Here is a 25,858-nt window from a genome sequence, read left to right on the forward strand (position 1 = left end):
ACATTGGGTGTGTATTTGCTGATGTTGTCAGTGATCAACAACGAGCACCTGAACTGTGTCTTCCACAGGGCCCAGTGGGACCTAAGGGTTTTACATCCTTCATTTCGGTTTCAATAGGTTGTGTGCGTAAACTGTTGGGTTCCTTGGACACCAGCAAAGCGACAGGCAGTGATGGAATACCCGCATTTCTTCTGAAGTCCTGCGCTGATTTGCTAGCTCCCTCCTTAACATTGATATTTAATGCATCTCTTGCTGTTGGTTCTGTGCCGGACGGCATGAAGTTGGCACATGTCACGCCGATATTCAAGGCTGGAAATCCTCAAGATCCGGGAAATTATCGCCCTGTGTCTCTCCTGCCAATTGTGTCGAAGCTGTTAGAACGAATTGTCCATAGACAACTATCCTCATTTCTGGACAAGGAGAATTTGTACCCTCCCTGTCAGTTTGGCTTTAGACGTCAACATTCAACGGAAGACGCTCTAGTTTTCGTCACGGACACGTTTGTTCGCGCTCGCGATGCCGGACAAATTACTGGTGCTGTGCTCGTGGATATGTCCAAAGCATTTGACAAGGTCAGGCACCAAGTGCTCATTAATGATTTGTTTGAGCTTGGCATATCTGGTTCAGCATTAGTCTGGTTTGCCGACTATTTGTCCAATCGTCGCCAAATAGTGCACATTGCTGAGAACTATAGCCCTCCTTTCCCCTGCATGTGTGGCGTTCCCCAAGGCTCTGTTCTTGGTCCGCTGCTTTTTGTACTCTATGTTCGTTCGATCCAGTCCATTGTCTCCGAGTTTTGTGTGAAAGTTATTCAATTTGCTGACGATATTCTATTGTATGTTTGCGGTAAGCAGAAGAATGCGCTTAGCAACTCCCTGTCTGCAGCTGTCTCAGCCATTAGTACCTGGCTGTCAAACCGCAATTTAATTCTAAATGCTCGGAAGACACAAGTGCTCTTCCTGTCTACGCCACATATTACTGACCACCAATTTGCAGTCTACTGCCATGGAGTGCAGCTCAAGCAAGTGACATGTGCAAAGTACCTTGGAATACATTTGGACCAGGATCTTTCTTGGAGCACTCAAGTTGATTCTATGGTCTCCAAACTAGCCAGTAAAATTGGTATTCTGTTCCGAAATCGACACAATATTCCGCTGACTTGCCGAGAAACCTTCGTAAAGTGCCTAGTGTTGCCAGATTTTCTATATGCATCAAATTGTTTTTCTGCTGGCCTTTCCTTAACCCAGTTAGGTAGGCTTGAACGAATGCTAAAGCGAGCTTTGCGTTCAGTGTATGATACTGGTTTTTGTAGCCCATCAAGCCCTTTATTTGCGAGACTTGGTCTAGATCGTTTGGCAACCATGTATTGCAAGAAATTACTGTATCTGACGTGGCGCTGTTTGGAAGGCCGCTGTAGTGTCACATTAAGTCAAATGTTCGAGCGTTTAAATAATGGTCTTGCAACGCGCAGCCTTGTATCACGCACTCTTAAGTTGCCCATGCTCAGAACTGCCTTTGCCCGTCATGGCGCTTCCTTCCAATGTGCTAAGCTGTGGAATGATTTGCACCCTCTAGCTCGCTGTGTGGATAACTCCGCCCGTTTTAAGAAACTGTTACCCCGATGCCTTGCTTTTTCACGCTAGTAATTATGACTTTCAGCTATGCAAAATGCGAACATGATCACCTATCCAATACCGGTAGTCTACTATGTTAATTATTCATATCTTTTTGCATCTTTCCCTCGAGTGGGTCTATTGTTATTAGGCAATTGTCTGTTATAGTCACCACTATAAATAAAAATCCAATCCAATCCAAAATGCTCCCAACGAAACTGGGACATTTGGGCTTTAAAAGAGCAGATAAGAGATAGTACGGTATTCCCTAACTTATCATAGGCAGAAATCTTTTTTCCATTACAATCCTGACTTCATGCAAGGAGCAGGAGCAGGACACAGTAGCAGAAGCAGCAGAAGGTCAATTGATGAATTGACAGTGCTTAGAGAATATGCAGCAGCCAGGCTAAATTACACTGGTTTCACTGCAGACACGCAGGAAATAGCAGTGGTCTGTTCAGGAGCCAGGGTGGATTTCCTGGGTTCACCATCATACCTGAGTCGCTGAACGTTATGCTGACAATGCAGCAGCCTCTTTGCCTCTCTTGCATTGATCTCTTCTTCATGACGCTCCTTGCGGCTGTTCTCCACTAGACGGTAGCGTTTCCTCCTTTCTTCTTTGTAGTTCAGTAGGTTTGTTGTTTGCGGCTGGTCATACTCGCTGAAATCGCTATACATTTCCATAGACCAGGGTACAGTATTGGCCGAGACACTCTGGTATTCTGAAGATGTAGAGAAGCCTTCGGAATGTTGTCTTGTAGCAGCTGTATCAGCAGCACTAACAGAACACTTGGCTGTTGTTTGTTCTCCTTTCGTGCGTCCAGGCAAAGATGCTGGGCTCATGATGTGTGCTGCTGAGCTAACACCAGAGTCTAGTGAATCTGGTGTAATACGTCTGACCACACCTTGATGTCCATCACATGGATTAATGCTGTCTGGCTCCTTCATGTGACGAAGATACACTTCACGCTCGTTTCTCTCAGACATTGACAATTGAAGCGGATGGTGTGGCCTGGGGAACGGCAATGCCAGAACACGGTATGTTGATGCGGTGGTGAGCTTTCGATAAGGCGCTGAGTCCATGTCCAAATCACCAAGCTGTTTCTCCAAGGCACACATGCCAGCAGGGTCTTCATACGCTTGCAATTCTGAAATACACAACAGAACAAGCCACAGCAAACAAACAAAAAAGATAACCAATCCATACTCGGTCCGTGCTCGGTTCGTAAAATGGACGCAAAGGAACATTCCACACAACTTGTGTGGCTCAAAGATGCGAAGATCAATTAAAGAGAAGCAATGCGAACAAGAATCATGCAAAACCGAACGCCTCAGTAAAACAGCACTGTACTTCGACTATGACCATTTAGGTGGACAATATGCAGCGGTAACAAGCAGCAGTTTCACACGATGATCGTTTCGCCGTATAGATTAGGACGGCTCATCAGGTGTGCAAGAATGGCCTCGGATGGAGATCCAAGGATAAATTTATAGAATAATAGGACCAAGGACCTACAAGTTACACTATAATGTCCACTAACACCACCGGTTACTAAAGAATCAGCTCATGCGATACCATGGCACGAGACTGACCGACTGACGGACGGTACTGGCACGACACTGACCGACTGACCGACTGTACTGACGTTCTACAACTACAGTAAAACCTGGTTTAAGAGACCACCCCACGGACCACCCCACGGACCACGGTGCAAGCAAAAGCGGTCGTTAAAGCCAGGTGGTCTTCAGAACCAGGTCCCATACATTCGTGGCACATCGGAATGTGCACCTACATGTACATGTGCATGGTTGTACTTCCATGTACTCATATTCCATGTACTCATATTGACAGGTGTGGAGCATAGAATACTCTCGCGGGGGGGGGGGGCAAAGCACACCCCACTCAAGTGCATGCAGCGCATCCTGCTCTGTCACTTGTCACTTCTGTTGACGGCATGCACTTGCTTCATTTAGAGCGCACTTCAACCCTGTTGCAGTCACCCCTGCCAGGCAAGATGGCACTTTTGGTCGCTGTGTGCAGGTCTAATATGGCATTTGGTGCACTAAAAATCGGTCGCTGGTCGCGCAAGGCAGGCGGTCGCTGTGTCCGGTGCAGTTTCTGTTTAGAACTGTCCGTTCATGGAAAAACTGTTGTTCAAAGCAGGTGGTCGCTAAAACCAGAGGTCGCTTACACCAGATTTTAATGTAACTGGCTAACAGCTCTAGCAGATCTTGGATGCGCACCCCAACAGCCTTCCAACTTGAAAGGTTCTAAGTTATATGATAACATAGGAGGGGAAGGTGAGCGCAACTAAGACGAACACGAGCTGAAAGTCTCAGCTGTGAGAGATGTTGGCAGATGTACATGCATGTCGATGACGATACTGGCAAGACCATTGCCATTGGACAATACGGTCAAACCGCGATTTATGGACGCAAATCAACATTCCACACAACTTGTGTGGCTCAAAGATGCGAAGATCAATTAAAGAGAAGCAATGCGAACAAGAATCATGCAAAACCGAACGCCTCAGTAAAACAGCGCTGTACTTCGACTATGACAGTTTTGATGGACAATAAGCAGCGGTAACAAGCAGCAGTTTCATACTACGATCGTGATTTTATAACTTGGGTTTTCCAAGTTGGAAGGCTGTTGGAGTGCGCATCCCAGATGTGCTAGAGCTGTTAGCCAGTTAGTTGCAGAGCGTCAGTACTGTCTGTCAGTCTCGTGCAATGTTATCGCATGAGCTGATTGTTTAGTAGCTGGTGGTGTTAGTGGCATTATAGCATAACTTGTAGTACCTTGGTCCTATTTTTCTAGAAACATATACTTCTCCTTTCCATTTTACATTGTTTTGCATCGTCTCTATCGCTTGGCTTTGTTTTAAAATAAAGTACTTGAAGTAATGCATTGTCACTTCAGCTCGTCCTCCTTATTGCCATATTGAAATTGTTGCCTCCTCGCCGAATATTTTATTAAATTGTTTTGAATTTCAGGATTACCCAAAGGCTACCTAAAGCCTATCACTAATTGTCATTGAACATTAGCAGCGCTTTCACCATCACTGACCACCTAGTCGCATTACCGCACCAGGACAACAGCAACGTAAAACATGCTGCTGTCGTATTGGGTACTTTCATTTTTATCTCTACTTATTTGTATGCAGATGTATGATGATTTTTCTTCTTCTCTGCGCTTCGTGATGCACTTTGTGTGTGGCAGGAGGAAATTGTTTGAGCTGTATCTATTTACTTCAATGAAGCAATTGTATAAGCCTGATCTTTGAAAGCAAAAGGAACAAGTTCTATTCAAACTTTCTGTAAGTTCACATTCATTGACACTCTCATTATGACCTTGTTTGTTCGACCTCATACGATGGATACCATATTTCCCCGGATAAAAGTCACACCTTTTTACACTAAAAATCGAGGGCGAAAAGGGGGTGCAACCTACAATAGAGCATGACTTACTACTGAAGTGAATATATTGAAACGATATGGTTCAAACCTGAAAATGGGGTGCGACTTACAATCGGGGAAATACGGTACTTGTCTTCGTTCCAGCACTGCATACTGCATGCATCTGTCCCCGGGGAAAATTGCGATTCCGCGGCCGCGGTTTTTTCCGCGGTTTTTTGCGATTTTTTAAAAGACCGCGTTTTCCGCGATTTTCCCGCGTTTTTTGAACTTTTTTGTTGCACTACACGTACACACAGTGCACTGTTCGGTCAGCAACGTCTCATCGTGGCGGCTTTTTACTCAAATATGACGAGTGCTTACACCAGAGACTTGTAACTGATGGATTTCACTACATACTCACTGAAAATTACCGCACATCAATATTATTCACCGCATATTTACCGCAAATTATGCCATATTATGCCGCGCTTTCCCCGCGTTTTTTGCGATTTTTTTCCGCAATTTTCCCCGGGGACAGATGCATTTATTCACCAAAGTCCACTGATAAGTTCAACATGAAAGTCTGTTCTGGATACCTTTAGTGCCTTTGATGGTGCATGGTTATAGCTGCAGCATTTATTGTATTTATTGACATTCTAAAACGTATGTGCTACTCCCCCCCCGCACACAATTTCCTTACCTTTCTCAGCTTGCCTCCGGGTGACATCTTTGCGCTTCCTCCTTTTCCGTTTCGCACAACTGGCCGGAAGGGGTTTAGATGTTGTCCTGGCAACTGCTGCTTTGCCTGATGGGTGATGCATCCGTAATTGATGATGCTTGGCTTTAGTACCACTTTCTCTTTGAATGGTCTGCAGCATGCAAGCATGTGTTGAATTGCTATCCGCCCGTTCCGTACTTGTAGCAGAAGGATTGCTGGCATTGGGTATGGGAATTTTGTTCGTACTATCATCAGCTGTGTAGTCACTAGTTACCGTCTGATTATACGGTAGGGATTGTGGCAACTGCGGCTGTGTAGCACCATGAGCAGCATAAGTATCATGTGTTGCTTGAGACTTGGGTGAAAGGGCTGGAAACAATAGCCATCGTCTATTGGCAGTGTTCACGCCACTACTGGCATTAGACGTGGTGAGAGCAGCATCATGCATGCTACCAGAATGAAGGATATGTGCAGAGACATCCATCTACACACCGTTCCACAAGGCAATACAGCCGCGTCTACTTCAGTCGGTAGCTATGTTGCAAGTGGCTGCGAGTTGGTCGACAACTGTAATTTCATTGCAGTTGGTCTCTCCCTAACTCAGCTTATGCAGTGACTGCTGCTGACCTGGACAAGCACTTTGACCGGTATGCGTACAAATACGCCGAAGTATTCTATCACTTCAACTGTATCGCTTCCTGGGAGGACGTGTTTATCCACAAAACGTGAAGCCATGAAGTGAGAATCAAAACACTGCTAGTGCTAGCGGCAGAAAACTGGACCAGCTAGAACTGTATGGTTTGCAGCGAGGGGTCTCTTCACTGAATGATTCGCAATAGTAAATGACTGAGCAACGAACACCACTTCAGTGCAGACTGCTGCTGAGCTATCTAGCAACACAGGCCGGGCATACGATGACGCTCGCCACTACAATGTCATTGCACAAACAAATCAATAACAACAATGAGGACTCGTTATCGACTTCTGCAGGATGCTGTAGCAGTTTACTGTTTAGCAAACATCATCTAAAAAAATTGAATGGTCTTAGTCGTTTGAAGGTAACCACAGGGTAACATGGCTGGGCGGAGTCTAGTCTACGTTCACAGACTCACAAAACCTTGTACTGTTACTTCTAGTTTTACTCAACCTTTACTGTTTTAGTGTTTCCACCAAGTCTTCATGTTCACTACAAAGTACAATAATCATCATGGTCTTGTACTACAAGGACACTGCGACAGTGAAAGTCTAGACGTCTGTGTCAGTGTGTGTGGCTTGGCACGCAAGCCGCGTTGTTCCAGTACGCGTTTTTAGTTCGCAGTCACCATGGGCACCCTCCATGGTCACGTAGCCATAATTATGTCATTCGCGTAGCTTACCGGTACATGTGTCATGTATGTATTATTAATTTATTATGTCATTTCAAAAAAGTTCAGTGAGTAGATCCTGTCGACATGTCACCATGGTCACTGTGTGGCCGGCTGCGTGTGGGCCTGTCTTGTAGTGCTCACATGCCATGTCGACAAGCATACCGGCAGTGACCATGGCATGGACCATAATAATTATTATCATTATAGGCTAGCCTAGGCATATATTAGTCCATACACCGTGGCCTTGGCTATGCCGCTATGGACCATGGCATAGCCAAGGCCATGGCCCATGGTGTATACTATACTCAGCGAGTGTACATGACGGTATTGTACACTGACTGTACTCTAGTCTGTAGTCGGTACTACGGCCCGGAGCCTCTACCAACCTAACTCCTAAGAGTAAGACGAAGTCCTTGGATGGTTGTAGAATGGTCACTGTTTCCGAACACGGTGTCCTCCACCGTCAACCAACAACACGTACACTGACAGTCTGTACATGTACTTGTAAGATTAGGGAGTTACATGTACATCAGTGATATGATGGCAAGAAGCATGCATACCGTACTCGCGTGAGTAGTGCCTGGCCGGCCTGGAGCACTAGTATTAATGTCCATCAGTACAAATAATAATTGGAAAAGGGAGCAACACACAATTCCCCAGGTACCGGAACCGCCGAAGTCGCACCAACCTCTTCTTCCCATCACAGATGGGGCACTATTCAAGAGAGGGTACTATTGAAGGGAAGGCACTGTTTTTTCAATGCTGGTACATTTACGTCATAATTATAGCATAAGAACAAAGAAAGCAAAGAAAAACAGAACCTGAACTGAAGTTCACTGTAACCATTTCAATTCAACAGAAACGGGAACAAGAACTGCGATTTTGATCATGAAGCCAACAGTGCAATGCCATTGACAAGAACATTAGCAAAGGAACATCAAACTTGCCCATGCGCTTGGTTTCAAGCCCGGGTGGGCACTATTCAAGAGAGGGCCTTTTTTCAATGAAGAGAATCTGAGAATCATTGTTCATGCATGTAGAGGGAGAAGGCAAATCAAAGAGGTAGCTCAGACGGACGACTAGAACTTTCATTCTTTTATGGGTTTGGTGAGACTCCCGTGATAGGTATCCATTTACCTCTGGAGAATCCGTGAATAAACAAAACTGAAACTGAAACTGAAAGAACGAATGGATGTTTTTGCTGGAAACACCATCCACTGGCCTAGTCGTAGTGGTACATTATCATGTGCATGAACTCTGGGACAGCCGATCGCCTTATCAGGATGCCCCCCTTTACAGGTTGTGCTGCACAAGTACTACATGTACATGTACTCACTGAGTCTGTGCAAGTACAAAACAGATCACATAATCATGTTGAAGGTCCCAGGCCGGGTGGTCGGTTTAGATACAAGTGCATATACATGTACAATGTACTGTACAATGTGTTGTAAGTTGGTGTCACTATTGTACATGTTAGTATTGTTACATCGCCATGATCATTTCCATTGTACAGATCACATACTCATTATACATGTACATTGCACATGTGCGTACAGCACGTTCATCATTGTACTGCACATGCACCGCTGTGTCAATTATTCATTAGTTTGAGGTTTTCTTTCTTTTCTTTTTAGTTGGAGAAATATAGAAACGAGTATAAAAAGAAAGAAAGTAGAACTTTAATATAATGAGGGTCAGAATCAGGGCTAACACCCATACGGTTCAAATGGTCGCAAGCCTGGAGCTCTGCAAACCATGGATGGTTGTACAGTCAACTTCGCTTATAACAACTGCGGATATAACGACAATTCGCGAATAACGACAGAATTTCCATGCCCAGAGCAAAGTCCATACTACCTGTATACATGTAATGAGACTTCGGGTATAACGACACTTCGCGAATAAGGACACTTTTCTGATGCCCCGCCGAGTGTCGTTATAAGCGAAGTTGACTGTAGTTAGGGGCACTGTTTCCGAACACAGTGGTCTTCCGCCTTGTAACATATTGTCAACCAACAGCATGAATAATAAATATTATGTACTAGTAATATCAATGTACAATCATGCTATAGCTGACAACAGTTACTGTCACCACCAAGACACCATGACACTGTCGTGAGAAGGTGCTCTCTGTAGACGAGGTTGGTGAGAGAGAGCACCATCTCACCATGATTGAGGTGGTGACAGTAACTGTTGTCAGCTGACGAGCTGAGAGAGGGACGCCTTTGGCAGAAGTTGAAAAAAAGGGTTAAGAAAAACAATTCAGGCTTAAATAGCTACTAATATTTTTATGACTATCAGGACGACATCCAGTAGCGATCACAGAATACATGATTGACGTTAGGAGAAGTCTATAAAACTCCCCTGGCATAATGAGGGTCAGAACCGGGTTTAACACCCATACGGTTCAGATGGTCCCAACGGACCGAGGCTCTACCAACCGTGGATGGTTGTAGTATGATCACTGTTTCGAACAAGGTGTCCTCCACCTTGTGTCATGCTGTCAAACCAACAACATGTGTGAACTAAAACAACTAAAACAAGGTTAATCTAATCATGCACTAGTACAATAACAGTCATGTATCTTGTAAAAAAGACCAAAACAAAACTTGTGACTGCACGTGTCGGGGAAGGGAATGGAGACGCATCGGCATGGCCATGGGGCATTGTAAATGTACCGGTACATGTGCTACTGGCCCTTGCCTGCCACCCGTCGAGAGGTCGCGGGTTCGAGCCCCGCAGTGGCACATCTGACTGCAAATTCCCCACGGCGCAGCTCACCAGATCAAGGTTTGGGGCCTCTTCACTCAGTAGAGTTGAGCGAGCTGCAACTCCTGCCGTCGAAAGGCGGGCTCACACCCCTACATGGCTACTTCCCCTTGTCTATTAAACCCCCAAGACGAAAATTAATGATAGTATTTAATACAACACAAGACAGAGATTGGAAGCTTTGTTACAACTCTGAGTTTCACGTCACACTACGATCATCAGGCAACTGATGGATCCAAAACGGGCAGCCAAAACATAAGGGGGAGCAAGTACTACGTCAATGGCTCCCTATTGGTAGAGCACTCTCGCTTTACTGTTCGTGTCGGAGGATGGAGGCGCCAAAACAGGTGGACTTGAACTACTCGATGAAGAACATCCCCCTTGCGTCGCCAGCCCAGTACACAACCAGGCTTATCGAAATGGTGGAAAGCCTCATCAAGCGGATGCGTTGGCGGGCGATATTCTTTATGAAAGGGCAAGGTGACGAGGCCGATACCCCTCAGAATTCCCACCTTGCTCCCCCTTATGTTCTGGCTGCCCCTTTTGGATCCATCAGTTGCCTGATGATCGTAGTAATACGTGAAACTCAGAGTTGTAACAAAGCTTCTAATCTCTCTCTTGTGTACAAGGCTCTGCCCTACATGAGTATTGACCACTCTTCTTAATAGTAAACCGACTGGCCGAAATTAGAGAAAAGGAAATGTATCATTACTGAGGAAGGTTCAAGGACGTCCGTCCGGCGTATTGCCATGAATGCATAATTGCTATGCATTACCTGAGTGAATAATACCACACACTGTGTGACATAATCACGTCATCACAAGGCACACAGAGACAGCGTAGCGCGCCCAGCATGCAGCACACACAGAACATCTAATTATCAAGCATAATGCCATGTGCTTCTTCTTGCAACGTTTACCTCCTGTTCACTGTCCACTACAATCTACATTACAGTTCTATTTCGCAGTACATACTGCACTACACTGCACTACTACAAACGTGCCGCGGTACATTATCACGTACAAAGAGGCCTACCGGTGAGCATACACGGACAAAGACTATAATTTTTGTTATTGCAGTTGTCCTTGCTTCTGGGGTGGAAGTGATGGCGAATCCATGAAGACCGTCAGTTATATCGTCATGCAGCACGGTCTGTGCAGTCTGTTTGAACCTGAAAGAGCACGCAAGTCGCGCAACAGTTATTGAGCTACTCTGCAATAGCAGACTACTAGTACTCAGCAGATGCAGAGCGTTAGCTACAGTTCTAGAGCTCTAGCGCTCACCACTTCAGACCACCCGAAGTGGTACAAGTGGCACTTGATGACTGACGCTATTCTCTTCCACTGCATGCAAGGGATGAATACGATGTTGGAATTTGAACTACACACCAAAAATCGCACTACTAGAGTGGCACAGTAGTCAGTACGAAAGCATACCACAAAGCTTTCATCTAGATCCTGCATCCTCACCATGCACAACACTGATTCCAGGTGCTCGTATCCGGAGCAAATGTGCATGATACAGCGGAGCACGCTATGTATTACAAGCTGGCTCTCAGTTCTAGTAGTACTAGCGCACATGTAGATTATGCACTTACTACTGGTTAAAGCCAGTTTCCCGGCCATCTAGCGAACCAGTAGCTGAGCCAGTGATCCGGCCATCAAAGCAACTGGATTCCCTTGGCCATATCCACCTGACCAAGGCCATACAGTTTGTCTTTATCACTTGCAGGTAGTGAGTTGATACCATTGTTGCCATTGCCTCGCTTGTTGGAAAGACAACAAGTAGTGGGTAGGTTAGGCCTTCTTCATCTTGCTTCAAGATGGGAAGGGGTCCCGTATGTCTCCTTGTGATCCTGAGCGCGTCTCTTGGACTTGTCGACGGTAAGCTACTGGCAAAATAGGTGGCGAAGTTTCCCCTATCTACTCCAGACTGACTGCCTCTAATAGCGGCGCTAGATTGGTTAATAAAGTCTGAGGAAGAACGCCTCCTTCGGTAGGGGCAGAGGACGAAAGATGTGGTGGCAAGGAGATGTAACTAGGTAGTGGCACATTCTGCATACTGTGCACTTGTGTTGAGATGCAGGTAAAAGTCAGTTTCCCTTGCAACAAGGAAAGAAATGCTGCCGCCATTGCGATAGAATACTAGTAGTAGGCAGTAGGTGCTGGTGGATTCGGAGCACTGTGTTGTTTACAGATGTTATTGGATGTTAGTATACATGAGAAGCCAGTGGTTAAATGTACATACATGCGTTCACGTATGTTGAAGACCTTTTTTTGCCAAACCCGAAAGTTGTTCATCAACCATGTAAGAAAGCATTAAAAACTTTTTTCTGCTCCTCTTCATTCTTCGGTCATATTCCGGGTATGTAGCATGGTACTACTACTAATAGTAGTAGTCTCATCGGCTTATTGCATGACAACAGTGCAGCATACCGTACAGCATACCGTGCAGCATACCGTACAGCATACCGTACAGCATACCGTACAGCATACCGGTGCATGTACACACATGAGGGATGTGCTAGTTCAAATTATTTCTTCAATTTCCTGCAAACTACGGAATCCTCCATGTCTGGAGCTTCATGCTCCACATACCCCTCCTTTCTAGGAAATGATACTGTGTTGGGGACCTTGTCAACGCTGAGATGGCGTTCTTATACATGTACGATATGCATGAAATACATGTATGCTTGCGTATGTGTAGGTCAGTCACCGTCTGATGAGTGTTACTCAGAGCTGCGGAAAGATATCTAGCCTGTGTTGTTTTGCCTTTGTGTGTGCGTGTGTGTGTGTGTGTGCGTGTGTGTGCGTGTGTGTGTGCGTGTGTGTGTGTGTGTGTGTGCGCGTGTGTGTGTGGTGTGTGGTGTCCGTGTCTATGCTACCCACACAGTAACACACGGTCAGACCAGTCAGCCAGTAACCTGTGCCCCGCAGTCATGCTCAGACATCAGAGAGAGGTATTATCAACTGGTGGAGGATTACCGTGTTCTTCGTCAGGAATACATCGCTAATCTCACTTATTGGAGGGAACAAGTCCTCAACCCTTGGTTAGCCAGTCGAGATACGTGTACATCATGTTGTCGTAAGTAAGAGTAGGAATTGAGTTCATTTTTGGCTACGTACACAATACATGCATGACTACACCTGATTGCCCTACTACAGTACAATGTATGGTATGCAAGCCTTGATTGCGCTCAAGCTGTTTAAAACAATCATAAAGAACTTTATTGAAAATCCATGAGAATGTGATCGGAAAGATGAAAAGCTGCTAACAATGCTTGTTGGACGGTCGACAGCATGTTGCAAAGCGGAGGACGCCCTGTGTCGACAACAGTGCGCCTGTCTACAACCATACACCGGTTGGCAGAGTCCGGTGTTGCGACCATCTGAACTGTGTGGGGTCTAGCTCCGGTTCGGACACTCAGACTGTCTCTGTATGGGGTCAGTGGGGAGCGCAGTCGATAGAGCTAACCAACGGCCCTCCAACTTGGAAGGTTCATGGACAAAATTCCAAAGAGGGGAAGGTAAGCGGCATCAAACCGAACTCAAGCCACATTCCCAGGCTCTGTGGAATGCTGGCTTGGTACAATAACGGGGGCGGTAAGAAAATATACGGTCTAACCACAATTCGACAACGCAAAGCAACAACCACCTAAATAATTCGGAGCATCAATTTTGTCAAGGATAAGAAACGAAAGGGCAGCTTCGCGAGGACGAAACAAACCGAAAGCCGATATCATTACTTGGTAAATGTCACCATAATGGACGACTTACTAGTTATAATAACATGACTGTACAGAGAATCACACGACCGTCGACCGTCGACCATTGATTCGCCGTATTGTTCATGACGGCTCTTCAGACTTCACTGACTTCAGCCTAGTTCAGGTGTGCAGAACTCAGATGCTGTGATTTTCATGCCGTGAAATGGCTCAGCAATAGCATACATGACTCCTTGTCAATGTCAGTCTGGTTCACAGTAGATGTACAGTCCACTCTCCACAGACAGTCAGTTGTCACCTAGTACTAGGTCTACCTGCGGCGATTTACCATGCATGATTTACGTGCTGACCATGTGTAATAAAAATAAATAATTGACTTTCATTTTTTTAGCTCCTGCATGCTGCATTCGTTCAAATGGTTCTTTCTCGATATCGATGAATGTTTGGGCATAAACGGTTGAATGACATGGTGCGCTAGACTGTAGTAAGTGAGTGCTGACTGGTTTGGGAAGCAGTTCTTTCTGCAATTGTTCATCGTCGTGTTCCGCTCTGTCAGCTTCAAATATCCAAATCAGTTGGGCGGATGGTTGTAGATACAACGATGCAGGAAATGTGAAGTACGAATTGGGAATTACAAGTATGTCAGAAATGTCAGGATAGACTGTGAAGAAGGCTTGAAAATTTGGGATTGGCAAGGCGTGCGTGTTGTTCAGCAAACTCGAGCAAACAACGGCAGGAACAGTGTGAAGCCATATGAATGCAAACTGCACAGGTTACACGCCAAGGAGTTTGAGATTCGAAAATGTGTTGAAGTAAGTTATTTTGAAAGGAAGCGAGTTTTTACATGGCGTTTGTGTCGAGTTAAAAATCAATAGGATTTGAAAAAGAAAGGCGGGTGTTTAGGGTCGAGCCGAGGAGATTACAAGTGTGCCAACAAATTTCTATCTGTTGAGTATTGTATACAATAGTTGCATGACTACTTTCGTCTAAGATCTACATGTATACTATGTGTGTATGTATGTACAGTGCGTCTCAATGAAATCCAGTTGGGTCACTCAAGTACGCGCCAGGCGTTGCACAGCCCCAGACCTGCAAACACTGGGCTGCGAAATGATGCAAGGCGCAAACTTGCGTGACACGACTCGGGGGACTGGTGGATGCAGTTTTTGATTGGTCTGGTCATACCCTAGCCTTTCATGCTTTGTGTATGATATGGAGGGTATACACATGACTTCCTAAGGGTGCGCTCACACTATGGCCAAAATCAGGGTCCACGCGGCCAAGTTGCATGGCAACGGCATGCACTTCACCTAAACTCGCGGTCACGTTTCAAATCATTACTGCGACCACCGGATGGGGGTGCCACGACTTGGCGGCAACATGACCGTAGACGTGAAGCGTATTTTGTGAACAACCTAGCCTGAAGTATGTTCAATTTCTCAAATTCCGCATATGTTGATTCATGAAATTCGGTCGTAGTCATCCTTGACATTCACGCCAGTTGTGGTCCTCACACACACTGCCCTGTATGCATTCTTTGCCATTTTTGGAAGATGCTAATTTTGTTTTTAGTTGCTTGGTTGTCAGTTGATCGTAACCAATGTACGCGTTCAATACGATGGCAGCTTGATCCAGCTTTTAGGTTTGGGAAATCATCTTCCCTTGCTTTTTCTGTGAGGATGGAATGCCATACCTCAAGAATTTTTCTGTTCCATATCATCGGAAAATACAGTCTTTATCTCGGCAACAAACCACAGAAACCACTACCGGCATTTTCACAGGCACTTGCTCTGACGACGCTGACAGGAGAGCGAAATCGTTTGGATGTCAGTCTCTCAACAGTCCGAACCTATGAAATATCCGTCGACTTCAAGAATACTAGCCACGGGGCACTTAACATGCGAAAAAGTATATCGAAAAATGGACCACAACTTTATTAAGAAACGCACGAACTCTTTTGTACGAGCTGGAATTCCAAAAATGTGCGTCGCAACTTCACGTCAAGACATGTACGAAGCGTAGTGTGAGCATGAAGGGGACATTTTTCCGTTATGCAGGCGCATGGACGCGTGCTCATGGTTGCAGTGTGAGCGCGCCCTAAGCAGTAAGCATTTGCTTGTCTAATTAGATTTTGTGTCAATTTGTTTCTTTTATCCTGTTTTGTTGTGACTGTTTATGCACAGCTGGAAGTGGTACTGCTCAGCCCACAGCACCTACCGGTAAGATATCTTGCTACTTGCTACTGTCTACTGTATTTGGGTAGGGCATGCTTTTGCCGTTCACATGCATGTATTGTCCAGCAGCTGTGGAACGGTCTGATGTGTTGTATTTTCACTGCAATGTTGGTAGGATTGATTGTAGTGGTGGATGCACTGTATGACAAGCAAACACTGTGATGCTGACAGCCAGGTGCCGTAAAAGCCCGTGAATAAGTACCTGCCTGAAATAAATACCCCGTCAGTCTTTTGACTCTGTCTGTTGAAGTCAAGTCAAGCCCGAGAAACATACTGACCGAAATAAGTACCGGTACGGTGCGCACATGCAGCGCGTAGCATGTACATCTACATGAAAATGAAGTCTCCGCTAAACACAAGTCACACAAGTCACACAAGTCAGGTCCGAAAGTTAGTTCGTGCCCGAAAGTCAGTACCCACCCAAAAGTTGGTACGGGTGTGGCCACTAAATTCGAAAGTAAGAACTTAACGTTATTTACGGACTTTTACTTTACTCTTCTTACCTGTTGTATTAGTGACTTTCGGGAAGTAGTAGGCTCGATGATGCACTCATATCCTAAAGTTTCTTCATCCCTTTGATAGAAGCAGACGATAGCAAAAGAATACTGAGAACCAACTGAAGTTGGACAACGCCGGGGAAGGTACAGACATGTTGGAATCAACGTAGTGAGAAAATGCCTGTGTTGCTTGAGCTCTCCCTTTAAGGGAAGGACTACGTACAGTAAAACTTGCAAAGCTGAGCATTTAGATATGATCCCCACTCGACAAAGACGACTATTTTCCAATGTTATGGACGCAATCCTAGTCAAAGCAACTAAGGCAACCTCTAGCTCGTCGCGACCAACGAATACCCCTGTCGTGACCAACGAATACCCCTGCCGCGACGCGACCAATGAGTACCCCTGCCGCGACCCCGTTGCACTCTGCATGTATGCACTGCACCATTCACGTCCGTGGAGAAATGTACTGAACATCGCATGACGGCTCCTCGTGTACATGCAACGCGGTGAGTGGTCCTGCCCGATCATCACCATTGGTGCAGGCACTCACACCTATCTGTATGCTATACAACCTATACATGTATGTGTGTATTAATTCTGTAATTGCTCTCTTTTCCTTTTGTGATGTTTACAGTCACCTGTCCGCCAGGGTTCAACTTACGGGATGGCCAGTGTGTTTGTGAGTGAATGTCTATGCTACTGATGTTCTGCTGCTGTTGCTGCTGCTGCTGTCGCTGCTGCTGCTGCTTCTGCTGGTGCTGCTACTGGTGCCAACATTGCTCCTGATAGTGTCACAGTCAAGCTGAGGCTGTAGTCTTATTTCGCGAATCCCAAAGGGAGGTTCTTCCCAATAACAACGTAGCGAAGAGATATAGCATAATAAGCAAGAGTTTACTCAATCATGGTAGGCTGCCGTTACCCTTCATATTGAAGCAATTCCTTGCAGACACCTGACATGACGGGACGCATAGATATTTCATTGGTTAGTAAAATGGATATGATCTGAACAAAGACGCTGGTACTATGGGTAGCAGATGAAAGACTAAGTCTTGTTCAAAGAATGCTTTTACATGTAATCATAGTTTCTAGTACATCATACCCTTCATGGTCAGAGATGATTTGGGGCTGTCTGGACATTTGGCTTCACTTATCAGGCCTGCCGGTATCCGTGTAGAGTGACAAAGTGACACCTGTGATATTTAGTAGACCATTGATACAGCAGCACGCACTTCTCTCATATGACTAGCTGATAATGTTGCAAACCTGTGTGGAGTTGTGTGAACGTGAAGGCAGATCGAGGCAAGACGCTTGAGTGTAAAAAGCAACAGTAGACTAAATTACATGTTGTACATGCTTGAACCTTTCATCAGCAGCTTGCAAGCTCAGTGGGAGCTGGGAAGTCAACGTTAATATTTGTATAATGCAAGGGAGTTGGCAAGCAAGATCAAATATGGCTAGTGGTCAAGGGAGAGAGAGAGAGAAAGAAAGAGAGAGAGAGAGAGAGAGAGAGAGAGAGAGAGAGAGAGAGAGAGAGAGAGAGAGAGGAAGGGAGGGAGGGAGGGAGGGAAAAGAGAGAGTGTGTGTGTGTGTGCAAGTGAAATATTGCCGTCAGAGTTGTCTGGACCAAAGTTTGCTTGACAGGATTCCGCTTGTTGCGGTGAACTTTCGATAGCCTCTGGTTTGTGTTTGACAATTTGTTGGTAATGACCGGATTCAACTGCATGGTTTTAGTATAAATAATGGCTGCTACCTTTATGGAGATGTGTATTCACAAGAGAAAAAGGAGAGTGAAAACAATTGATATCGCTGTACTTATCTCAGAGTTTGTCTGAGATTAGCACTGGTAGTGTTATTGCCAGCATGGCTGCTACATTCACACCACCGATGCTTTGCATGATTTCTGCTGTCTCTTCAGCTGATCAAACTGTCTCCACTGCTCCAGCACCAACCACACCACCACCATTACCCACCAGTATGTAGCCACTTGCTCCTCACATGTTCTTCACTTTGTTTAGCCAGGGTGTACCATATTATATCCAATGCTGTAGACAGCAAGCTGTTTCGGCCATGAAGGCCTCATCAGTACAGCTACGAGCTTTAAGCAAGCCGAGCTACCAGCCATGGTGCAAAGGAATGAATTATAATAAATATTATATGTATCTCAGAAAGCTCAACGGGAAGTTGTATGGCAAGATTTTATTCAAATTGAACGGGGAACCGTGTGTGAGTTGTCAGTCACCACTCCGCCAGCTGCTGCTTGGATTCTGGCTACAGAACAGTCCAACCGTGTGACAACTTTACACACAACTACTACCCATCTTGAAATGTTTATAGCTGGTATTCTTGAAGGGTGGAAAGGACTTTTTCATTTTTCATATGTGTTTGAAAATTATTTTCTTGTGTGCTGTGTTCGTAACTTCTTGACAGCTGCCGCCCCAACTACAGCTGCTGCCCCAACTACAGGTGAGTTGGTCACTGAACAGTGGTCTATCTACTCATTTGAATATTGCAGGACAAATTGAAAGCGCATCAAGAAGTTTATACATACACGCCAGTCTAGCCGAACCAATGTTTCCAAACCAAATGTTTCCATTCCCGTCTCTTCAAAGCAACTAAATAGCAACTAAAATCGGAAAAGAGTAATTGCAGTAATTGCAACAGCACTGCCGCTGGTAGTTTTAAATAATTGTGTGTTTTGTGCAGGAGCTGAGGCTGAGAGCCTGTTTTCGTGAAATGGAGGTATTTACCAAGTGACTATTTCGTGCATATTTAAGTATTTTTGAAGATTATTCTATTGAGGAATCTGGCACCATAACATTGGTGGAAGGAGTTACTTCAACTTACGTGGCCAGGAAATTGTATTGGTTGTTTCCTAAGATTGCAGCAAGTCTCATATGTGCGATGGTCACTTATTAGTGATATCTGACATCTTACATCTCATGATCTGGCTCTTGCAATATGTTGTGTGCTTTGTGGTGTGATAGTGGGGTTTGAGTGTAATACATTTTCCTGACATTGTGCTTTTGCCTTTACAACAAACTTGTGGTATTACTCTCCGTGTTGTGTTTCATTTGCACAGTTTCTTGTGAAGTTGGCTATCGACTTGTTGGTGGATCCTGTGTCGGTAAGGATCATAAGTTGAGAAATTGTGACCTCTACGATAATTATGTTTAAGGATTGCAATAAACAGAACCAGCTGAAGCCATTTCACGAAGGTTTTTATTAAGATGTCACGAACGAATTCAAGCCTGTTTGGGTGCGTTCCTGTCACTCGTGTTGAACTTTGGTGTGAAAGTTCAAAGTCAGTTGTGTGACCAGGTGACTGGTGTACGCATGAGCACGTGACCGCTTTTTCAATCATGTTCGATTGGGAGAAAGGGCCGAACGCTGCATCGCAGCCTTCTCGGACCAAAACCAGTCAACTCAGCGTCCAAAGGACTACAATCATATGGGGCAATCGTGGTCATCCGTAATTTCAAAAGAACGAGAAATGGCGCTTGTAATGCCATTTTGCATACAAATCCCCATCTAGTAGGGCGCAATTCACCCAGTTTCGGTGGAAGTGGACCTAGACCATTCGACTCAGCACCCCGAACACTACAACTGGTGAAACATTTATTTTAGCCTTAACTTACCCTAGCCATAAGGCTGCTTCATGTTAAAAAAACCGTTTTTGATGATATTTTCCTTTTATGGGGAATTCCAGTTCAGAATTTGCTTCTTCCCGTGTAGAGGGAGGTTAGAGGAGATGGTTGCAGACTACCCGAGTGCCCGAACAAAATAATGATTACACACCGAAATGTTTGAATCAAGGTTCAAATAATCAAGGTTTCAGCACTTTTGCTAGGTGCCAAGCTGAGTAATAGTAGTGCGAACAAGCTGGAAATCTGTCTTGTATTCCCTATCAAATTTGCACAACTGCTCCGAAATCGGAAGAGTGCACCCTATTGTAAATTATCAGTTTGACCTAGAACTTCACTAGTTCCAACCGGAAAGGCACTCTCTTTCTTTCTTCGACAATATCCATACTCCCCTTAAAAAAATATATTTCAAGCTGAGAGCGTTTGATCTCAGAAGATGGACATGACTTCTCCCCATTCTCCGATACTACAGTGCGATTCCAAAATTATTCAGCAGTCCCATTGTCCCTATTCAAGCTGTAAATGTACACACGCCGTACTGCTACCCACAGTCAACTAGGAACTTGTAGCCAGGCACAGGGGCTCTGGGTATATGGATGCGGCTAATGGGGTTTCGGCACTTGTACCAGTGGTTGTGAGACGTATCCCGTCATCCCACCGTCAGACGCTGCATTCGCCGCTGGATAGCGGCTGGCGCGAGTTCCCTCGGCAACGGACACTATAATTTACTTTTTATATTTTTTACTCGTTTGTACAAGTACCGTACCTTCCAAAGTATCAGCCCTACCCAAAATGTTTGTCACGAAATACAGACATCCACTATGTTAATCACTGTTTGTTAATCACTGTGAATTTGACCATCGCAGTATAAGCCTCACTGACTTTTTTTGGGTGAATTATTGGTGCTTGAAGTGCGTCTTATACTCCGGAAAATACTGTTTGTACCAAGTAGCGTAGTGTCGTTTACAAGCAGCAGGGTTATTGCTGCTGCTCCTGCTGTGACTTCAATGATGGTGTCCATCAAATGTGTGTCGCTGAGGCAATGTTTGATTTTGTTCCTCTTCTGTGCCTATTTGACTGTGTTCTTGCTAATTAGATATTGACGAGTGCGCTGGGACTAGCCACAATTGTCCCACTGCCAGCAACTCACTGTGTCTAAACCAGCCGGGATCATTTAGTTGTCAGTGTAGACCAGGGTATACTGGAGATGGCTTCACTTGTACTGGTAAGTCAAGTATTAGTATCTTTTAATAACGTTGTTGGTGTTGTTGAAGTGCAGGCACGCACGACAACAAGTGCAAGGGGTTTGGAGGATTGATCAATAATGTCAGACTACAGAAAGTTGTGACTAGATTGTGAGAGTGATGAAGAAGGAAAGGACAGAGACTTCTATAGGCTGAAGGCAGGCATGCAGTCCATGTTCTACATTGTATATCATGTTCTAGGTGGAGTACAATAGAAAATGCTGTAGACCTTACTAGAAGAGTAGGCATGCGGATGGAGTCGTGGGTAGCACACGCCTCACTTCCCTCTTATCTCCGATAGCATGAGCCTCCCAAGTTGGGTAGTCGTTGCTTCGCATTCTTGAAGTGAGTCATGGTCGTCCTGTGCCGTGGTCCTTCGTCCTTTGCCATCACTTCGTGGTCTGTCGTCCTTTGCCATCACTTTGTCCTAGCTAACATTCTTAATTCGCTTTGGTGTTAATCTTGTTCTTGTCTTGAATGCGCTCACCTTCCCCTTTCTTACGTTATTTCACAACTTGGAACTTTCCAATTTGGAAGGCTGTGGTTTGCGCATTCTAGACGTGATGCAGCTAAGCATCAGGTCGTTGAATGTCATTGAATATCAGTACCACATCAGTCAGTGTTGTGCTCATTGTTGCACATTCTGACTCACCGGCAACTGTTACTTGCTTATATTTGCAAGTGCTGGACACAAACAATGGACAACTTGTAAACCGTTGGTCCTTCCTTTTTTTCTCTTACGTCCTTGGCTCTCAATCCGAATGGTTTAATTTACTGTGTGTTTCCCCTGTGTTTGTGCGTGTGGGTGCGTGCACGTGCATGTTTATGTGTATCTGGTGTGTGTGTGTGTGCATTTTTGATGGCGTAGGTATTGACGAATGTGCACTTGGCTTGCACAACTGTGCTCCGCTTGGCAGTCAATGTGTCAACACATTGTCTAGTTTTATCTGCTTGTGTAACACTGGCTTTAATGGAAATGGCACCTTCTGTGCAGGTAAGCGGAATGTTCCCTATTGCCTGTTACATGCCGTAGTGTGCGTACAGGTGTGTGCGTGTGCACATGCTGCGTCTTTGCTTGTGCTCTTTTCCACTTTCATGCTCTCAAAATCCAGTCAAAATTTGGCATTTTACAGAATTCATTATCGTATATTGATCGATTCAACTTCAGTTTCTGTTGGTCATGTTTCGGTGACCTGGGAGGGGGGGGGGGGGGCTCAGTGGAAACTTGCTCTGACACGCTAGACACTAGTAAGACAGCTAGGTACAATTCCACACCAAGCGCGGGTCTTGGATCAAGCGCTACAGCCGAGTGACATCGCCCCTGGACTTTATGCGCAGTGAGAGTGCCAGCTATTTCTCTTTCCTGACTCACATCAAGCTCAAATTTATTGTGAGGAGTCTTTTGAGGACATGCTCTCAAATGTTGCTGTTGCTGCTGCTTGATATTGCTGGTTCTGGTGCTGGTGCTGGTTCTTGTGCTGCTGGTGGTGCTGGTACTGGTGGTGGTGGTGGTGCTGCTGCTGCTGGTGGTGGTGGTGCTGGTGGTGATGGTGGTGCTGGTGGTGATGGTACTGGTGCTGCTGGTGTTGCTGGTGGTGCTGTTGCTGGTGGTGGTGGTGGTGCTGTTGCTGGTGGTGCTGTTGCTGGTGGTGGTGCTGTTGATGTTGCTAACTTTACTTGTGCTCCTTGTGTTTATGCGCCGGCAAGATGTCAATGAGTGTGATCAAGTAGGGAGATGTCCAGCAAATTCTATGTGTTCCAACACCATCGGCAGCTTTCTTTGCACGTGTATTCCCGGCTATATGATGAACAATGATGGACAATGTGTTGGTGAGTCAGTGTGTTGTTGCTGCTGCTGCTGCTACTGCTGCTGCTGTTGTTGTTGCTGCTGCTTCTGTTACTGCTGGTGAAGCTGTTGTTGTTGTTGTTGTTGTTGTTGTTGTTGTTGTTGTTGTTGTTGTTGTTGTTTCAAATCTTTATTCTCACGATTGTTGTTGTTGTTGTTGTTGTTGTTGTTTTAGAATTCTTTATTCTCACGATGTTGTTGTTGTCGTCGTTGTCGTTGTTGCTGCTGTTTTTGTTGCTGCTGGTGTTGTTGCTGTTGTTGTTGCTGCTGTTGTTGCTGGTGTTGTTGCTGGTGTTGTTGTTCGTTTTGTCGTTGGTGGTGCTGGTGGTGCTGGTGTTGGTGTTCTAGTGGTTGGGGGAGGCAGTTATGCTCTAGTGGTTGGGGGGGGGGGGGGAGGCAGTTATGTTATAGTCGTCATTGTTGTATTTCAGTATAGTGGCTGGACGAATCAACGACTGGTTCACGTGATTCTGTGACGCGATGTATTTGAGAGTTATATGCATTCATGGCTGGTCGGGCACCTTTAATATCTGTCACGGCTATCGGCAAAGAGATTGTTGACCTCCTGAAAGCAGATAGTAGACAAAGTCATTTCTAGTTTCAAAGCCATTTCATTAGTATCTTTATAATTATAACATCAGAAATACTCTCCTTTTCTTCTTGTTTTCAAAACGTTATTTACATGCTTGTTGACATGATATGAAATTAACTCTGTGTGATTTTTCTTTGTTGTGTATTCAGCTATCCCCACAACACAGCCAGCAGCAACACAGCCTGCAAGCACCCCACCTGCCACAACACAAGCAGCAGGTGATACACCCCCTCCATAATAATATTATCTTACTTACCCCCATAACTTTTCACTAGCAGCAATAGGAAGAGCAAATGCAAGTAGAATAATGTCCTTGCTAATATACATGTACATTGGGTTTCTTGCTAGTATGCGTACTTGCTAGTAGCAACAGCAGCATCTTCATTCTTCACACCACTAGCTATACACTGCACACGTATGTACAGGTGTCATCTATTGGTTAACTGGGAGTGCAGTATCATGAAGTACAGTTCAGTGCTGTGCTGTGCAGTGCTATGCAGTGCTGTGCAGTGAAGTAGAGTAGAGTAGAGTGGAGTGCAGTAGTGCAGTGCAGTATAAAGAAGTACAGTGCAGTGTTATCGACTGCAGGGCTGCACTCTGCAGTGTTGTCGACTGCAGGGCTGCACAGTGCAGTGTTGTCGACTGCAGGGCTGCACAGTGCAGTGTTGTCGACTGCAGGGCTGCACTGTGCAGTGTTATCGACTGCAGTACTGCACTCTGCAGTGTTGTCGACTGCAGTACTGGGCTTGTACTACTGGCACTGGTTCGTTTCTGTTGCCGATACCCTGCTTGGTTACGTGGACACAGCATTCTACCATACACATTATCCTATCCCTCCCCTTCTCCCATCCGTTCCCCTTTCCTTCTCCCCTTCCTCTCCCCTTCCCCTCCACACATGCCTATGTGCATAGATAAATGCCAACGAAAGTTCGAAAGCCTGTGTGCATAGATAAGTATACGGATGCTAGTGATAACGGGATTCTTTCTTTCTCTCTCTTTCTCTCTCTCTCACTCTCTCTTTCTCACTCTCACTCTCTCCCTGCGCCGTATTGACAAGAATCTGTATAGAGCATACCTCTAAGATACCGGTCTTGTCATGGATGCAGAGAGGCAAACACATAGTATTGTGCAATAGTCTTGATCAGCTGCCCCATGCCTTTATTTGCAGCTGCTTGTATTTTCAGAGGTGGACAGTTGAACGGAGTGTATGACACTAGTTTCATTGCCAGTACATGTATGTGTGTGGGGTGGGGGTGGGTTAGGGGTATGTATGCATGCCTGTGTGTTTGTGTGTTGGGGGGGGGGGGCATACCTGTTTGTGTGTTTGGGGGGGGGGGGGGCATACCTGTTTGTGTGTTTGGGGGGGGGCATACCTGTTTGTGTGTTGAGGGGGGGGGGGGGGGGTGTAAATGTTTGTGTGTTGAGGGGGGGGGGGGGTGTAAATGTTTGTGTGTTGAGGGGGAGGGGGGCTATGTGAGTGACTACTAGCATTCCATGCTCTCGTAATTATTTTGTTGTGTCATGAATTGATTGCAATGAGTGAAACAGCAGTCATATTGACAGCAGTATCCATGTGAAAGTGCACATTAATCGAATTATGCTGCATCTCCACCCTGAGGAGCTTATACCAGAAACTATCATCATCTGAATGTCCATTTGAGTTCTCTGGTATCTAAGGATGCATGTACTGGTTGGCCATTTTTTGATCAGTTGTTGATCAGTTGTTGATTGGTAAATCAGTTTTGTTTCCCAACCGACACGATGCTCTGATAACACACAGTCCAAACAGTACGAGTAACTGAGCTGCAAACATGACATGAATGTTGTGTCGCAACCAATGAAATGCTGTACTATGGTTTGCAATGTATCACTCACTAAAAACAACATCAAAGGCTGTTGCCTCATAATTGCCTCCTGCGTTAAACTTGGAACTGCAACGAATTTATCATTCTCATCTACTTGTAAGTTGTATGGCTTACTACATGGGGGGGGGGAGGGGCGGGGTGGGGGGAGGGGTCGGGAAACATTTCAGGGTGGTACATTCATGGGTCCAAAGTGCCTGGAAGGCTTTCCTAAAAAAATAAGGCCAAAATACATTTTATCTGAGGCTGGCTGTCCTTACCAGCACTGATCCCACCGCTGTGCTGTGTCTTGTGGAAGACTGGGTACTTGCTGATATACACATTAGTGATTCATGGTAAAGTTCCAAAA

The 25,858-nt window shown here is 45.4% G+C and overlaps 2 protein-coding genes across 4 annotated transcripts in view; one reads left to right on the forward strand and one right to left on the reverse strand.

Annotated features, from left to right (window-relative positions):
• Positions 1-1,865: 1,865 nt before the first annotated feature.
• LOC135811554 (uncharacterized) lies at positions 1,866-6,921 on the reverse strand. The gene is made up of 2 exons (XM_065324784.1): positions 5,713-6,921; positions 1,866-2,761 (listed from the first exon to the last, which is right to left on the reverse strand). Exons 1-2 carry the CDS (start codon positions 6,212-6,214, stop codon positions 2,025-2,027), a joined length of 1,239 nt encoding a protein of 412 aa, XP_065180856.1. The 5' UTR covers positions 6,215-6,921; the 3' UTR covers positions 1,866-2,024.
• Positions 6,922-11,489: 4,568 nt separating this feature from the next.
• Positions 11,490-25,858, forward strand: part of LOC135811555 (cartilage oligomeric matrix protein-like) — a 40,804-nt gene continuing 26,435 nt past the window's right edge. Inside the window, exons 1-11 of one of the 3 annotated variants that reach the window (XM_065324785.1) lie at positions 11,490-11,749; positions 12,759-12,950; positions 15,774-15,809; positions 16,959-17,003; positions 18,240-18,296; positions 18,752-18,787; positions 19,404-19,448; positions 21,062-21,190; positions 22,078-22,203; positions 22,917-23,039; positions 23,797-23,865. In XM_065324785.1, coding sequence (XP_065180857.1) covers positions 11,689-11,749; positions 12,759-12,950; positions 15,774-15,809; positions 16,959-17,003; positions 18,240-18,296; positions 18,752-18,787; positions 19,404-19,448; positions 21,062-21,190; positions 22,078-22,203; positions 22,917-23,039; positions 23,797-23,865 — 919 coding nt within the window. In that variant the 5' untranslated portion in view covers positions 11,490-11,688. The remainder of the gene's footprint in view (positions 11,750-12,758; positions 12,951-15,773; positions 15,810-16,958; positions 17,004-18,239; positions 18,297-18,751; positions 18,788-19,403; positions 19,449-21,061; positions 21,191-22,077; positions 22,204-22,916; positions 23,040-23,796; positions 23,866-25,858) is intronic. The other 2 variants (XM_065324786.1, XM_065324787.1) reach the window with 2 other exon arrangements.

The sequence above is a fragment of the Sycon ciliatum genome, chromosome 3 (genome assembly GCF_964019385.1).
Source record: "Sycon ciliatum chromosome 3, ocSycCili1.1, whole genome shotgun sequence".
Taxonomy (NCBI): Eukaryota; Metazoa; Porifera; class Calcarea; order Leucosolenida; family Sycettidae; genus Sycon; species Sycon ciliatum.